The 16447-nt window shown below is 41.8% G+C and overlaps 1 protein-coding gene across 5 annotated transcripts in view; it reads right to left on the bottom strand.

Annotated features, from left to right (window-relative positions):
- The window catches only part of DNAH6 (dynein axonemal heavy chain 6), a 203099-nt gene that overhangs the window by 181040 nt on the left and 5612 nt on the right, over positions 1 to 16447 (bottom strand). For all 5 annotated transcript variants that reach the window (XM_065549807.1, XM_065549809.1, XM_065549810.1 and 2 more), the window contains exons 3-12: positions 16245 to 16421; positions 15121 to 15380; positions 12746 to 13013; positions 12366 to 12500; positions 12154 to 12277; positions 10002 to 10146; positions 8618 to 8786; positions 7424 to 7540; positions 6152 to 6352; positions 5540 to 5660 (exon numbers count right to left, since the gene is read on the bottom strand). In XM_065549807.1, coding sequence (XP_065405879.1) covers positions 5540 to 5660; positions 6152 to 6352; positions 7424 to 7540; positions 8618 to 8786; positions 10002 to 10146; positions 12154 to 12277; positions 12366 to 12500; positions 12746 to 13013; positions 15121 to 15380; positions 16245 to 16421 — 1717 coding nt within the window. The remainder of the gene's footprint in view (positions 1 to 5539; positions 5661 to 6151; positions 6353 to 7423; positions 7541 to 8617; positions 8787 to 10001; positions 10147 to 12153; positions 12278 to 12365; positions 12501 to 12745; positions 13014 to 15120; positions 15381 to 16244; positions 16422 to 16447) is intronic.

The following is a 16447-nucleotide window of genomic DNA, read 5'->3' as shown; positions in this document are numbered from 1 at the left end:
TCACCGCTCTATGAGACTGTACTGTATCAGAGCTCCTTTTGGCATCAACACTTCTGAAACCACAAATGTCAGCTTGAAACATCAGAAGAGCATGCACCCTGGGTAGATGGATCCTTTTGAGGTCTGGATGTTGGAAGGATTTTAAGGCATTAGATCAGTGGCTCTCAACCTTTCCAGACTACTGTACCCCTTTCAGGAGTCTGATTTGTTTTGCATACCCCCAAGTTTTACCTCACTGAAAAACTACTTGCTTATAAAATCAGATATAAAAATACAGAAGTGTCACAGAACACTGTTACTGACAAGTGGCTGACTTTCTCATTTTTACTATATAGTTATAAAATAAATCAATTGGAATATAAATATTGTACTTACATTTCAGTGTATAGTATATAGAGCAGTATAAACAAGTCATTGTCTGTATGAAATTTTAGTTTGTACGGACTTCGTTAGTTCTTTTTATGTAGCCTGTTGTAAAACTAGGCAAATCTCTAGATGGGTTGATATCCCCCCTGGAAGATCTCTGACTACCCCCAAGGGTACATGTATCCCGGGGTGAGAACCACTGCATTAGACCACTGAGTGTCTCTCAAGGGTAGATGTGAAACTTCCATTTCTTTCTTTGCCTTAACTGTCTTCTTAATTATTATTATTCTCAGACAAAGAACCACACTAACTTGGAGTTAAAGTTGAGATCACATAGAAGTAATTTAGGGTAACACACATTATAGGGATGTTATAATTATCACAAAAAAACCCAAACATTACAAAAACTAGAAAATTCGGAGTTAAGGTTAAACTTCAAAGAAATTGGCACACTGAGGAATGGAAAGGCACAGTTCAGGCACCTTTAACCTAAGGACACAACCTTAACTCTTGGCTGTAGTGACACCATGTAATAATAGGCTTAAGCCTAATTGTATGGCCATTAGTGCTTGTGGCCCCAGAGAAGGCTAAAGTAATTTTTAAAGACACGGTAGTTTTCTCATACTTTCCCCTCTCGTGACATCGCTGTTGAACAGTGAAGATTTTTTTAAATCCAGCAGAAGGCAGCAAGGCCCTCTCACAGTTGTTGGGTGGGCAAGTGTCCAGCAGATTCTCTCTCCAGCCTTTGTCTAGTGTGTGTCCAGACTGTGCAGCAGCGGATGGCTCAGGGCTGTCATCACTGGAACCTCTTCTTCTTTCTCAGTGGCTCTGAGGGCCTCTGGGCTTGGTAATGATACTGGGCAGAGGGATGCTGCCTGAAATAAGTTTGTTGTCTTTTTGCTTCCTGTCTTGGGACAGGAACACACAGATCCAACCATACAGAGTCACCCTGGCTCCTTTTATGAATGGAGGACTTTGTCCATTTTAGAATTAAAAAGTTCATTACACTCAAAAAAAAGGGCTTTGATTATAGTTTTGACATCCCGGGACAGGGACAGGAGCTAGGAAGACCTTCTTATTGCCACTTATGTGACCATAATACATGCTGTAGCATCAGATACATCCACTGCAGCTTGCAGGAACATGTGAGCCATCAGCTGTCCCTCAATCGTGATGGGTTTTGTTCTCCTCAGTAGTCCTGTGGTAGCTTGTTCACAAACTGAGACAGCTTATCCCCAGTTCATGTAATCATACTCGGAAATGAGGTAATACTTGGTAATAAGCCAGGGAGGATGACAGACGAATTTGCAATTGAAGAGGCTGAGTTTCTCCCGGCCCTTCTTTCTAGGTGTGAATTTGGGAGGTCCCTGGTTTTTTGACATTTTCTGTAGTGCAACTACTATAACTGATCCCAGTGCAGCTGGGAATAAAGGTATTTAAAAATCCTATGGAAGAGACTTGGTACCTTCTGTCTTCTCACTTGGATGTGGTCAGTATTGATGCTGGCGTATGCTATAGGTCCTTTGCAGGCTTTAACGGTCCTTCGTTTATTGGCATGCAGAGCCTGTTGGGCATGGAAGGCTGCAAGATTTCCAGGAGCTTGTGAGATTTCTCCTGCACTACTTTTAGTGGTATATCCAGTGTCTCTGTAATGCATTTGATGAGGTCCTGAGACACCTTAAAATTATCCACTACGGCAAGCGCAGATGAATTTACTGTCTCATCAGTGAAGAATGAGCAGATTGCCATGGGAACCAGTTGTTCTTCCCCTTGCATTCAATACTCTTCTTTGCTTTCCTCCTCCTGCCTTTCCAGGATCTGAGATTGCACTAGTTGACCTACCTGGGATAGTCTATATTGCTTCTTTGGGGAGAGGGACTGTGGAAGGGGCAGATGATGCACACTTGTGTGAACACACTGCACACTACAGGGCATGCAGTAGGGCTAGGATTGGGATACAAGTACTGGAATAGGGAACGTATAGGAGGGTACAAGGAGGGATGTGCACTGTGAGTCCAGGTCAATTCCTATTGTCCCTTATAGAACCCTCCCTAGAGTCCCCTCCTGACCTCAATTCTGCTACAAAGCGGGGTAAGGAGGGTGAATAGGAATTGACTCTCTATTATGTCCAGACAGGGATGAGGAGGAGGGCTGTACAATCATGATTACCCCCTGAAGGGATGAAATTGGTACTGGAGATACTTCCTTTACTGGCTCTACCAACAGCTCAGAAGATGGTTGCTTAGATATCATCACCCTCAACCTCTGGTACAAGGCCCACAGTTAAATCTCTCATTACTGTATAAGCTCTGGGAACCAAGACAGCAGGTACTGATGCACTGGGTAATATGGAACATGGTTCCAAGGCGACCAGTATGGAAGTGCTCTCAGTACCGAGATGCGGGGTATTGAGGTTGGGGCTGAAGAACAGGTACTGAGAGAAACGCGATCTGCAGGCTTAGTGTATACTGCTGTAACTCTCTTAGTATTCAGTACTTAGTGCCAGAGGGGCCCTTTTCAAGTTAAAAAAAAAAATTAATGGAGATATCCTATCTCCTAGAACTGGAAGGGACCTTGAAGGTCATTGAGTCCAGCCCCCTGCCTTCACTAGCAGGACCAAGTACTGATTTTGCCCCAGATCCCCAAGTGGCCCCCTCAAGGATTGAACTCACAACCCTGGGTTTAGCAGGCCAATGCTCAAACCACTGAGCTCTCCCTCCCCCTTGAATGGTTGCCCTTGAATGGTTGAGCCTGAGATGAGTCAGAAGTCTGGTGCACCAGAGAAGGGGCCCTGTACCCTGGCCTGTCTTTGGAACAGTGCTCCTTTCTGCGTTTGTCAGAGGAGGTCAGCACCAGAATGGAGGCAGGTGACTGGGGTCTTCTTAGTTGATGTAGGCCAAGAACTCAGGGTGGAATTACAGCTCAACAGTTACTCCCAGAGAGGGTCCGAGGAGCTAACCAGAGGACTGTGGTCTAGCTACATCCTTGTTCTCAGTGTCCAAGGAGGCTTGCCTTGAGCACTGGGAGAGAAACAAGTTTTCTGAGTATACTTGGAGGAGTGAAATGTGGAATGTCTTCCTGTAGGCAAAATAGGAACCAAGTGTTCCCATCATTAAGTGGCACTGAAGCTCTGCACAAGGGGAAGGTTTTGAACCCATAGATTTCACTTCTGCCATTTTGCTAGAGCCCCTGAACAGGGCTGGGGGTTGTCTAGTTTAAAGACTAAGGGCTTGTCTACATGGGGAAATTAGTGTGCAGTAAGCTAGGGTGCCAATTAAAAGCACACTAGCTACTCTGCACTAACCCCCCATACAAACATTCCTACTGTGCAGTTTAGTTTAACACACGCCCAAAGTGCATCAAGATACTGTGCACAAAGACACTTTTCATGTGAAGTACGAGCGTCCATGCAGGCAGCTGGTGCAAGTAGCCAGTGTGCACGAGCTACTGCTGGTTTCCCTCCTCCCCCGGCCATGTAGACCTGCCCTTTAAACTAACTAAGACATATTTATTTTTTCTATATACAAAGTTTTATAGCTAACAGGCAAAGAACTAACTGTATGAAGTAACAACTAACTAAGGAATAAGATTACCTACTAAGGGCACATCTTCACTACCTGCCAGATCGGCGGGTAGCGATCGATCTACCGGGGATCGATTTATCGCGTCTAGTGTAAACACGATAAAATCGATCCCTGATCGCTCTGCCATCGACTCCGGAACTCCATCGCAGCGAGAGGCGGAAGCGGCGTCGACGGGGGAGCGGCAGTGGTTGACTCGCCACCATCCTCACAGCCAGATAAATCGACCTAAAATACAGCTATTCACGTAGCTGAAGTTGCATATCTTAGGTTGACCCCCCCTCACCCCCCCCCCGTAGTGTAGACCTAGCCTAACAAATGCTAGTGAGGAGCAGAGAAGCAGGAGGACACTGCAGGTGTTCATCTGACTGCCAAAGGTGGTAACAAGGAACTGAAGGATGGTTTGGTCCACTTAGCACTTTATGCCTTGTAGTGCGTGATGGGGTATACACACAACACACTGGGATGGGAGGCGTTAAACGACAGTACTGGGCCCATCTAGCCCTGCCCCTCCAATCCTGCAGCGCATGCTCCAACTGGAGGCAGGGTTGAAAAGGGAGCAACTGTCTCACAAGGTGGGAGGTTGGGGAGGAGTACAGACCTACCCTGCAGCTTCCTGCCAAAAGGGACTAGAGATGCCTCCCTGAAGCACCAGGACTGTATGCTGAGCCCGTTGGGGCTGATGGTTTGGTTTCCTTTTGATTTTTCTTTATTTGGGACCAGAAGCAGAAGGAGCAGTGGTAGGAAGTGACCCAGGGAGGGTAACTCAGAAGCTCCACTCCCCACTCCACGGGTCAATGCTACTGACACTCCTAGGGCCCTGGGTCAGAGTCAGGTGGCTTGGATGGGCCCACGCTCGCCTACCACTATCCCATGACTGAGTGGACCCTAACCCTAGGCCACGCAGCCCACCAAGGACCCTACTACAGGAGACACAAAGATGGCAAGGGGCCCACTGTTGGCCAAAAGAAGCTGATCTCACATGCATGGGGTGCATGCTCACTATCAGTGGAATGCATGTAGACAATCACTTGAGAAAGAATTCAAAATTCAGAGGGGCTCATATGTGCCTATCCCTGACAACCCCTTTCACTGCTGGCACAGAAGAGCAGAGAAGAAAATGGGAGCGGAGTAAAAACAGCTTTGTGCCTATCGATGTTCAGAGTAGTCCTGACAGAACAGATAAGAAGTCAAAAGGTGCAAATTAAGGCTCAGATCCCACAATCAGATGCACATAGACCCCTGCATGGAACAGCACTGACTTAAAAAGGATTCCACAGAGGCCACCTGTGCAGATCCAGTTGAAGGATCGGGGCTTAAGTACAGCTTTTTCCACGGTTGCAGATACAAATGGAGTTCATTCCATGTTATCTTGTGTGCACACATAGTCACAGATGATTTTGTGTGAGAGTAAATAAATATTTGAACCCATGACTAACGCACTACTCCGCTGGAAATTGGTTTAGAGAACATTTATAACCAAATCAAGAGTAAATACCGCAGATATTTGCTGCAATAACACAGAAAACAAACAATGAAATATTACTATCTGCAAGAATCTTAGTTAAAAATTAGAAAAAAAGACAACTCACCATGTTCCTGCTGCTTCAGAGCTTCCAAATCAAGACTTTCATTTTCTTTGAAAAATAACCGAAACTGTTCAAAAGTGTCTGCATATAAGTTGGCTGCTTCAAATGCTGAATACACAGTTTCCTAAATGTTATACAAAAAAGTCATTGTACATAAGAATTTGCTTGGAGCAAACTAATAGAAGAAATGAAAACAATTCTACGTGATATATTGACTCTTCTTTTTTGGTACTTTAAAAGAAAATTTCTGGAGGAACTGTAAGGTTCAGTGGATTGGTAATGGAATAGTGGTCTTTTATCTCTAGCTCGCCAGTCTGCATCTAACTCAGATCAATGGTGAATCAAATTCATTGCCATCTAAGGTCAATTTGGTGACCTGGTTGAAAATATTTGGTAGTGTCAGTCCATTTTCCTTGTGGACAGGTGCCCATGAACATAACTGGTGTCTATTAGCCCAGTTTCAGCAAAGATTGGATAGGCATGCAAACGGTCCTGTTGTATCAGCCTTAGCCATCCCTAGGGGCATTACCTTCAGAAGAGACTTGGCACACAGTGGTATTGATTAATTAATGTTTAACAAAAAAAATCAAATCTGAAATTGAAACTGTTTGATACCTTTATTTGCTGGATGATAGCTTGCAAATGCTTATCATCTTTAAACATGGTTGATAAACTTGGTCCTTCACCACAAGTCTTTTCTTCAATTTTGTTATTAATAATAGGACGAGTAAAGGCATCAAAGTATTGATCAGGTACAAGATTAGCAATAGACAACACAGTTGCCTGAAACTGATTAATAATATCTGCAATACCTTCCTGTTAGACAACAGAAAACATCATTAACACCCTTTGAATCCTTCTGAATTGTGAAACAAATTAGGTGTGAAACATTTCCAAAATATAGTGCATTCATACGCAGACAAAGGTCTACGGCAGACTATCAATATGTCTCACTTCCAGACCAGCAGGAATGGGGAGTAGTGGAGAGGCAACCTGCTAAATACTGCTCTTGCCAGATAAGATACTAGATGGAGCCTCATAGGAAGAGCAAACAGGGAGAACCCAGAGGAAACCATCATTCCCCACTACAAAAGATACAGTAGGAGCCAGAAGACACTCTTCTTGTAGAGAAGAGCTTGTTCCCACCGACAGCTGATGCAGAATATCACTGTTGCACCATTGGATGTGGAGGAAGAGCTGACGAAAGGTATGCGGACTCAGTTAGCCCAGGTAGACAGTTTAATGCAGTAGCCGGCTTGTGCGACTGCATTAAAAATAGCTATGTGCAGGTTGAGACACTTGCAGAGACCTGGGCTAGCCACCCAAGTTCAAGCCCATCCTACCCACGGGATCCAAGCCTCTGCCAGTGCTGCAGTGTTCACACAGCTCTTTTTTAGTGCTCTATTGTGAGCTCCACAAGCCCACATTTGTCTACCTGGGCTGGGAGGCTCACTCCCCGCTGCAGTGTAGACATCCCCTGAGTGGCTACTGTATTAGGCAGCGGTCTGTATTCCAAAGGGCAGCAGGGGGAGACGATCAGGTAGAGAGTATGTACAAATATGAGATGTCACCTGTGAGTGTGGGATGAATCCCTAATGCATACAGGTAGCTTTGAGATTCAAAGCACATAATCAGTTCCATTTTCATAGCGAGAGAGCCGTGGATCCCAAACATACAGGGATGGATTCACTAGGAGGCTATAGCTATTTTGCACCACTCTAGTGACCAGGCAGCAAAACAAGATTTGCAGCTGCTTTGTGTCTCTGGACTCCATAAAAACAAGCGGGGCAAACCAGTGAATCTGGCCCACAATCCTGACATTTCTGTTCAGTGAAACTGATTAAAACATGCAAGGAAAAGATAAATTGATACTTTCTTACAACAGACCTGGAAGTCATCCAAAGATGGTGCAAACAACAATGCATGGATCTCCAAAATTAACTCTGTAAGAAACATGGGCAGAAATGATTCTTCTTCATCCTGCCCTGCAGTCCCTGACACAGCCTGAAACAATGAAACCAAAACAATACAAATTTCAAAAGATCAGGAAATTTTTAAAAATCTTGGTTGAAAAATAAACATCACTTTTTCTCTATGACCCTGCACATTTCTTTTAAGCAGACAAAAGAAGAATGAAAAAGTCTGATACAACAAATAAATGTCAGGGGGCAATCCTGGATTCACTGAAATGAAAGGCAAAATTTCCATTACTTCAACGGGAGCCAAACCAGGCCTTAAACTCTTTGTGAACAAACTTGCAAAGACAGATTCTTCTGATCTCAATTAAATTGGGTATAAATAAAGATTAACTCTGTCAAAGTCAATAGAATTACATCAGTGTAAAACTGTGGTAAGCAAGATCAGAATCAAGCCTTTGTCAGATAGCAGCAATTTTTGCACCCCTTGCTACAGATCAGAAATTTGCCTCCATATATACATGTAAGTGCATGCTTTTGCTCCTTGGTACCATATCAAAGGCCGAGAATTTGTGACTATATTAAAGGGTAAACGGGGCACTAAAGAAAAAGTCTGGAAGAAGAGAAATCCCATTTAAAGTCTGAGATCTCCATTCAGATATACAGGAATTTTTCCAGTTCTAGGAATTTAAATATAAGTTTCTTTGCAAAGGCCAATTTGGCACATATTGCTTGCAAATGGGATGGGGAGGGAAAGTAGGATTACAAACGTGTAATTTTTGTTTCTTTACTGCTCTGTAAATACTATAGCAGCCATAGATTACACGTAACAGTGCACTACTTTCCTAACAGTCACTTTTGCAGGACAATGGAAGTTGAAGCTCTTTCTAAGAAAGTGATAATCAGCATAGATTCACCTCTTAATGAGAATAATGCAAGAATGTAAACTTTCCTAACAAAAATTTCCTCTAAGCTTCATTTTTAAACCAACCTATAAACAGAAAACTATGCTACATGTAGGCTAAGATTGCAGTCATTGGTCTTGCTGAGTACTCAGCATTTTTGAAATCACGCCATTTATTGATATGCCTCATTATGGACCAAAGGGATTTTATGCACTCATTTTTAAAAAACTTGGCCTCAGTTTTCATTGAAACACAATTACCTTTTTTTCAGAGACTTCAATTTTTTCCTCTGTATTCCACTTCTGTATGACATCTGCAGCAGGTGTCCTTTTCAACTTATCAGAAAGGTAGTTCAAAAGAGTAGTGACTGATTTTACTGCCAGGACATGCATAGTGTTCACTATTAGGTAGTCAGCAAGACGGATAAAGCTTGAGGGACAGAAGAAGGAAGCGCAATACTTTGTCACTTTCTGTGAATACCACAAGTCTCTGTGATAAGAGCGTTTGATTTTTACGGAAAGGTGTACTGTATATTATACTTTCAAAGAGCTGATTCCTAAAGTCCTCACTCATTCCTTACTCAGGCAAAATTCCTATTAACCTTACTGGAACTTTTTTGCCCGTGTAAAAACAGAGTAAAAAATGAGTAAGGATTTCAGGATTTGGGCCAACAATTCTCCAACAGAAAGCAGAAAAATATCTTTACTCTAATATGCACGGCAGGCATAAATATACAGAAGAAAAGAACTTTGAGAGATGGTTTTGTGATAGACTTTCAGAACAAATAATAGACCAAACTCTGAATTACTTCATATTTCATATCAAACTCGAAACAGTTTATGACAAAGATGAGTGAGCCAGATTCACCAGTGCATTGGAGCTGCTTTGTGCTGCTCTGGGTTTAGGTTTTGTATCGCCACACTCGCGGAAAGCTGATGGAATGTACTGGCAAATCTGGTCCAGCAGTATTTACACAAGTGATAGCTTGGTTTCATCTAGAAAAATGCAATGTTACTTCAAGAAACATGTTATTATGTGAATTCAGCAACAGAGCCTCAACTGCAGGGATGTTCTGCCATAACAAAAAATAGGAATCTCTCAAAGTCAGGCAGTATAACTGGGCTTTTTATTAACTTCTTAAGACATCTTAACTTTTTCTCAAGGATCAGCCCTTATTAGCTGAGTCACCGAACAGCACTGACATAAATGCTAAAAGTGGCATTTACAAAAACTGATAGTTTTGTCAGGCAACTCTAGAATTTGATTGTAAAAGTGAAACCTAAGATGATTGCCTGTAGGAATCAGGACAGATTTCCACTCCCCATCCTATTTACAGCACTGCAATACTGGCTGGATGCCTTGTGAGGTTTTTTGCCTTTTTTTTTAATCTGGCTCTTATGATTATATTATTTGAGATGTTATTTATTAAGCACCAACAACATGCACTGAAGCATTTGATACTTGGTCCTTCCATATATTAGAAGAACTGATAGACTTGATCTGGTATGCAGTTATTATTTGCTTATGATCAGTCCAACATATACTAATGCATTGTTTGTAAGGAACACTGCATTGTATAATTTTAACTATTATGTGATTATGTGAGACGAAAGCATAAGAACAACTTTTGCTACAGACACTAACCATGTTAACCTTCTACAATGAGACCTTTTGTTGGCCTGTTCTGTGTAAGTCATTTTCTCAGCTGTTTCTCCATAAAGTTCTCTTTCATAATGAGGAACAACAAGGAGACTTGAAGCAGCTAATCCAGTTACCATAGTTACCTGTTCTGTATGGAAGATATGCAAACACGTTAATGAAAATATTGCAAGTACAACGGCATGTGTAACTGAAAATTCTATAGTTACATAAAACTATCACTAAAACAATTCAGTCTGAGTTGAGTCAAAAGCAAAGGGCATTTGGGGGGGGGGGGGGGGAGGAAAAATACAGCACAGTACCCAAGAAACTCCACCAGGGAAACTGTGCAGAAATTCCCTGATGGAAGGGTTCATAGGAAATCCCCCCTTCATCCCAACCCCTGCAGAGAAAGCAGAGAGCTCAATTCCCAAACCCTGTAGATCAGTGGTTCCCAACCACGGGTCCGGGGCCCTCTGGGGGACTGCGAGCAGGTTTCAGGGGGGCTACCAAGCAGGACCAGCGTTAGACTCGCTGGGGCCCAGTTCCGTTTGTTTAGGTAACACAAACAAGGTATAGCGAACATAAATATTTAAATGTACACTGCAGATTTCTGGGTAGCTCTATGACAACTGGGCCCAAGCAGCTCCAGAGGTAATGAGGAGCAGAAGATAGCAAGGAGATCCAATCAACTGCCAAACCCCACCACTAAATTTAAAACCTTACAGTAACAAGCCAAAGAACATCCCTTAAACATCCTGAAGTAGCAATGTCAGCAGCAGCAAATGGAGAGCATTTCAACAAGTACTTCAGACTTCTTATTCTTTTCTAATTAAATAATTTAAAATATATACATTACAGACAAGTAATCAAAATTTTTTAAAAAAAAATATTTTACAGTATGGGCAAGATCCTTAACTGGTGTAAACCAGTATAATGCTGTGGAAGCCAATGGAGCAACACTGATTTGCATCAGCTGAGGTTTTGGCAATATGCATAGCATTTAAACAAGTAGTCCTTTTCAAATAGTTTTTGCTTTTTAAAAAATTACTCACACATTTGGGTTTAAAACTTATGAGCCTATTAATAAAATCCTGAGTGCACCTTTATCAGTTTACATACTGGGATCTAATGGAGGTCAAAGTGGAAAATATGTATATGACTGATCGTTACGGTTCTCTTCTTGATTTAGGCCCCAATCCAGTAAAGTATTTAAGCATGTCCGTAGCCCTATTGACTTCAATGGGACTACTCATATGCTACAATTAAGCACATATTTTAGTGGTGCAGCGCACTCAGGGTATATTTACACTGGAACAAAAGACCTGTGGTATGGCCATGGCTGGCCAAAGTCAGCCGACTCGGGCTCACAGGGTTAAGGTTTAGCTATAGAACTTCCTGCCACTGGAGATTAGAATGAGCCCGTGTTCCTCCTCATTTTGAACAGAACGCAAGTTTTGTAAAAAAGAAGACTGAGAGGGGACATGATAGCTTTCAGGTATCTAAAAGGGTGTCATAAGGAGGAGGGAATAAACTTGTTCACCTTAGCTTCTAAGGATAGAACAAAAAGCAATGGGCTTAAACTGCAGCAAGGGAGGTTTAGGTTGGACATTAGGAAAAAGTTCCTGTCAGGGTGGTTAAACACTGGAATAAATTGCCTAGGGAGGTTGTGGAATCTCCATCTCTGGAGATATTTAAGAGTAGGTTAGATAAATGTCTGTCAGGGATGGTCTAGACGGTATTTGGTCCTGCCATGAGGGCAGTGGACTGGACTCGATGACCTCTCGAGGTCCCTTCCAGTCCTAGAATCTACGAATCATAAGAATCTATGAATCAATTGTTTATGGAGGCCTAACCCAAACAGTCAAAGCTGGATGCTAACATTATAGTTTTTGAGGTGGCCTCTTATGGGAATTGTTAGACATTATTTATTATCAAATGGACTATAAATAGACATGGAAGAAGAGAATCCTAAAAGATGCACCTTTTCCACAATAGAATACATATTCAAAATTGTAACCCCATGCCTACCAGATTAAGGGGAAAATACTAGACTCATTCAAGAAACAGTTCAGTGGCCCGGCATATAGGACAAAATGCACAGGAAAGATCCACATGTCCTGCAGTCATTTCCTAAATGTTTAGTTTCTTTTCATACCTGTACTGCCTGGTCCATAAAAATAATCATCAGGAGTGAATCCAGATTCAAGCAGGGCAGTTCGACAAGCACTTCTAACAACTTCTTTCGCTAGCTCCCTGAACTCTGCTAGACGGCTTGCCACCTGAAAATGATAGTACGCATAAAGAACCATGTAAACCTAATCTCTAAAAGAACATGTCAGGAACTTGGAACCAATGAAAACAGCTCACCTCATCCAGTTGTTTGAACTGAGTGCTTCTAAATTCCTCCAGGGTGTACGTGTAACCTTTCTCAATACGACAAAGCCCCATGTCACTGATTCGGTAACACATTTCTTGAACATTAAGCACTGCAGGCCGCAAGGACTGCCAAATAATAAGAATAGTTTATCAAGAGATATTTACAAATTAAAATCCAAACAAAGGCTTAGATTTACGACTTTTTGAAAATCACATTAGTATCTGATTTTATGTTTGGTAAGACAGTACAGGATTCCTACTAGTTGAAAATACGTTAGGCCAGAACTCCATTTGAGAGGACGCATCCCTATTTTAGCAATGACATTAGCTTTCTACTTCCTTCAGAAATACCATCATTAGCAAATACGTACAGCATTAACGATGAACAAGTTCTCCTGCAAAGCTTTACGGCACGCACTGATTTTCTTGGCACGGACATTTTTCCTCCACTCTGTAAATGACTTCAGTTTGCAAAAGATAGCAAATATGGGAATCTTAGTAAATGTTTTGTGATACAGATATTCCTGCTCCCAGCGATCTAGCTGCATGAATTCAACTTCTCCATCACATGTGTGGATAACTGCTTTCTGGCTAATGGTGTAGTAGTCATTTTTGTTGATGCAGTCATAGTTTACAATTCTAAAAATAAATGCAAAGTTGATTTTAATAGGATACAAATGAATTCACTGATCTCCAGTAAAATCTATAAAAAAACCTAAGGAAGTAGGCCCATTAAGATGGCTTTGTGACTGCATCGTGCCACAAGCTGCAGCAGGAGCCAAAAATCTGTTCTCGGTTGTCTTTTCAGCTCCCACTTTTAGGGCCTGATTCTCCACTGTAACATCACTTTAAAACTGGAGTAACTCTCCAAGAGGCAAAGAGAGAGCAGCCGCTAAGGCTGCAGCACTTATGACATCACTAATCAGCATGGGACCTTAACTTTGATCAACTGATAGTCCCTTTTACTTTAATAGGCCTATGCACATGCTTAAAATAAGTACATACGAAAGTGCTTTTCTGGATTGGAAAAGCATGCTCAACACCTTGCAGGACTGAGTCCTCGAAAAGTAGCCATAGATCGTCTAGTCTTCAGCCTTGTACCCTGCCTTCAGACGGACAAGGGAGGTCGATTTCATCCTCCACAATCCCACTTGTGTAGTGGGAGATGAATTATGTATGCCCTAGAGGTTTGGCTGGATAGCAAGCTCTGTAGTCTCTGGCTTTAACTCTAGTCTTTTCCCAAGCCCAATGATCACTTAGCCACTAACAGTGCAACATCATTCACTCATTACTCAAGAGACGTTCATTTCCTCACAGAAAGGCCTCAACAACATTGTGAATGCCACAGTAACATCACATTTTCAACGCACACCCATGATGCATTTATTTATGGGATCGAAGGTCCAAGACCTAGGTCAGCAGTGAGTATGGCATCTAAAGAGTTACACAAATGTTGCCAATTGGTCTGGACATGTTTTGATATGGCCCCAAGATGATTTTGTCACATGGACATTGCGTTCAGTACATTCTTACATGCTCAGAATTCTGTGGATTCAATCTGAAACTGGAATTAGAACGTTTGCTTAATTTAGCATCAATTCTCTAGGCAGCACACAGGTTAGTGAGTTCTTTGTTTTTTTTAATTCCCAACTTCTGGTGAGAGGTTAGGGATGTTGCAGCATCATTTAGTTTCAGACCAGAGTATTAAAGGGCAATCCATCAATGTTTCAGTTCAGATTCAGCATCACAGCCACCATCCTACTGAGAAGAACTGCACATGACTCCTTTTCCAAGTTTTTCAATAGCAGCCAAAAGGATTTCTGCAGAATAATATAAAGCTCTCCCATCACACCTGAGGTACAGTGGCCTGCCTCCATAGTAGGGTGACCAGACAGCAAGTGTGAAAAATCGGGATGGGGGTAATAGGCTTCTATATAAGAAAAAGCCTCAAACATCGGGACTGTCCCTATAAAATCGGGACATCTGGTCACCCTACTCCATAGTAACGTTAGCACAAGGAGCCAAAGAATCCAGAAATTAAAATGTTACCATTAGCACAGTGGTTTGACCCAACTTTCTCCTCTATTGTTTTATCTATCTCCTTCTGACTCTGTTTTTGCTTGTTTGTCTCAATCTTTCTGCCTTTAGTCAGATGATCTGGCACCTCTTGAAATTTCTTCCAACTCATGGTGCCTTTATTAGCTTTACTGGAGGAAGTATCCTCTCTGTGATTAACAGGAGATACTATTTGTGGCAAGATGGCTGTTCTCGTCCTTAATGGTTTCCTTGTATCTACCATATTACTGGTACCAGATAAAGGACTAGATCCTCAGCAGGTATATACCAATTTACCTGGACCAATACATCACTCATACTCTGCAGCCAGATTGTCATTAAGATATGCACTTCTTGGTCTTGTGCTTGACAACACTCCTGAAACAGGTGCTCATCTCTTTATCTAGCACACTTCATGTTATATTGATAACCTCTAAAGAATATAGTCCTACTTTCTTTTTATATCCAATTATAGTTATATTAAAAATATGAAGCAACTTTCTTAAAAAGTAACAGTTCTAATATCAACTATTTTCAAAGAATTAAATGGTAAAATATAAAGGGGAAAATTAAACACAAGACAATTAGCCAGCATTAAAAAGTAGATAATACATCAACATTGCTCGTTATAAACTTTAACAATAAGTTTCGATGCATAATCTGAATAAACAGCTTGAAAAAAATAACTCACTTCAAATTAAAAGTATCGTATTTAATGGATGACTTAGGAACTGCTGGAGTCATGTACAGGAATCCAAGATTTTTGTTTTCACATATTATTTTAATGATTTTCAGAGGATCTGTAATGTTAGCTTTAATTACATCTTCTGTTTCATTAAAAACATAAGAAGGTGGAGAGGTGGAAGGTTTACAGGCACTTGGCTTTAGAGCAGTACGGAGCTGTTTGGGAGGAGTAGGAGTTAGTACCTTACTGGGGCTTTGCTGCTGTACCTTAAAATAAAAGCAAAATTAGATATCAGTTTACAGAAAAAATACATCAGACATGGCAAAATATCCTTATGTCATGACAATGCCCTTTTATAACTTTCTTAATTCAAGGATATTAACAATTGCAAAATTAATATTTAAATATAAAATCAGAGCCCAGGGAAATGAATTTGGGGGGAAAGAAAAGAAGGAAGCAATCCATTAAGAAAAGGAATATCCAGGCTATTGTCGGATATAGCTCTCAATAAAGATGCTTGTAAGGGCAAAGCCATGAACAGAAGAAATACAAGTATTTTTTCTCATTGTTAAAGCCTGCGTCAGAGTTTGCTCCCTCTACCTTACTAGCACTGTTCTATATACCGGTTCTTTTCATCCTGATGAAGACTGGCCAAAAGTGATCACCCTTTCTTGAGTTTTCAAGTAATCTCAAAAGTACAACGAAGGGCTGTGGAGTCATAACATGGGACTGGCCAAGCTCCATGACACTGCTCCTTGTGGGTCAGACAGATTTCCACGGCTAAAGGCAGGCAGCTCCTATCTTTGTAAGTTCTGGAAGGGGATGGGGCAGGGAAGAGCAGAGGTGTCCTCCCTGGAGACCTGTGGGGCTGGGAGCCTTCACCTTTTCAAACTCCATAGGGTCTCTCGCAGCCCCTTCAAAGGAAAACTTGTCTCCCTCTCCCTGAGGCTATCTCCCACAGATTTCTCTAAAAGGATCAACCTGGGCCAATGTAATTATCTCATGTTAAAAGGCTGCACTCCTTCCTTACACAGAAACTCCACTGATTTCAACAGAATGAGAAGTACAGGAGTGGGGGTCCGTAACAGTTCATGATCAGGGTCACTATTCAATATCTGCTTTTCTCTTACATGCTCTGGAAGCTCAGCTAAAAGAGCATAGGATGCCATCGGTTCCATGGAAGCAGACCGTTTTCTTTTATCTGCTGAGAGAGAAGGCTGCAGTAATCCACAAGCTAATAAACGCTCTCTGTTCTTTTGATATATGTATTCAGGCTGTTTATGATGCTGATATACCTTTAGCACAGGCTTGGGGGAGGAAAAAAATACAAAAA

Source organism: Chrysemys picta, chromosome 6, assembly GCF_011386835.1.
Source record: "Chrysemys picta bellii isolate R12L10 chromosome 6, ASM1138683v2, whole genome shotgun sequence".
Taxonomy (NCBI): Eukaryota; Metazoa; Chordata; order Testudines; family Emydidae; genus Chrysemys; species Chrysemys picta.
Note: the sequence above shows the minus strand (reverse complement) of the source record. Positions and strands in the feature narration are given on the sequence as shown.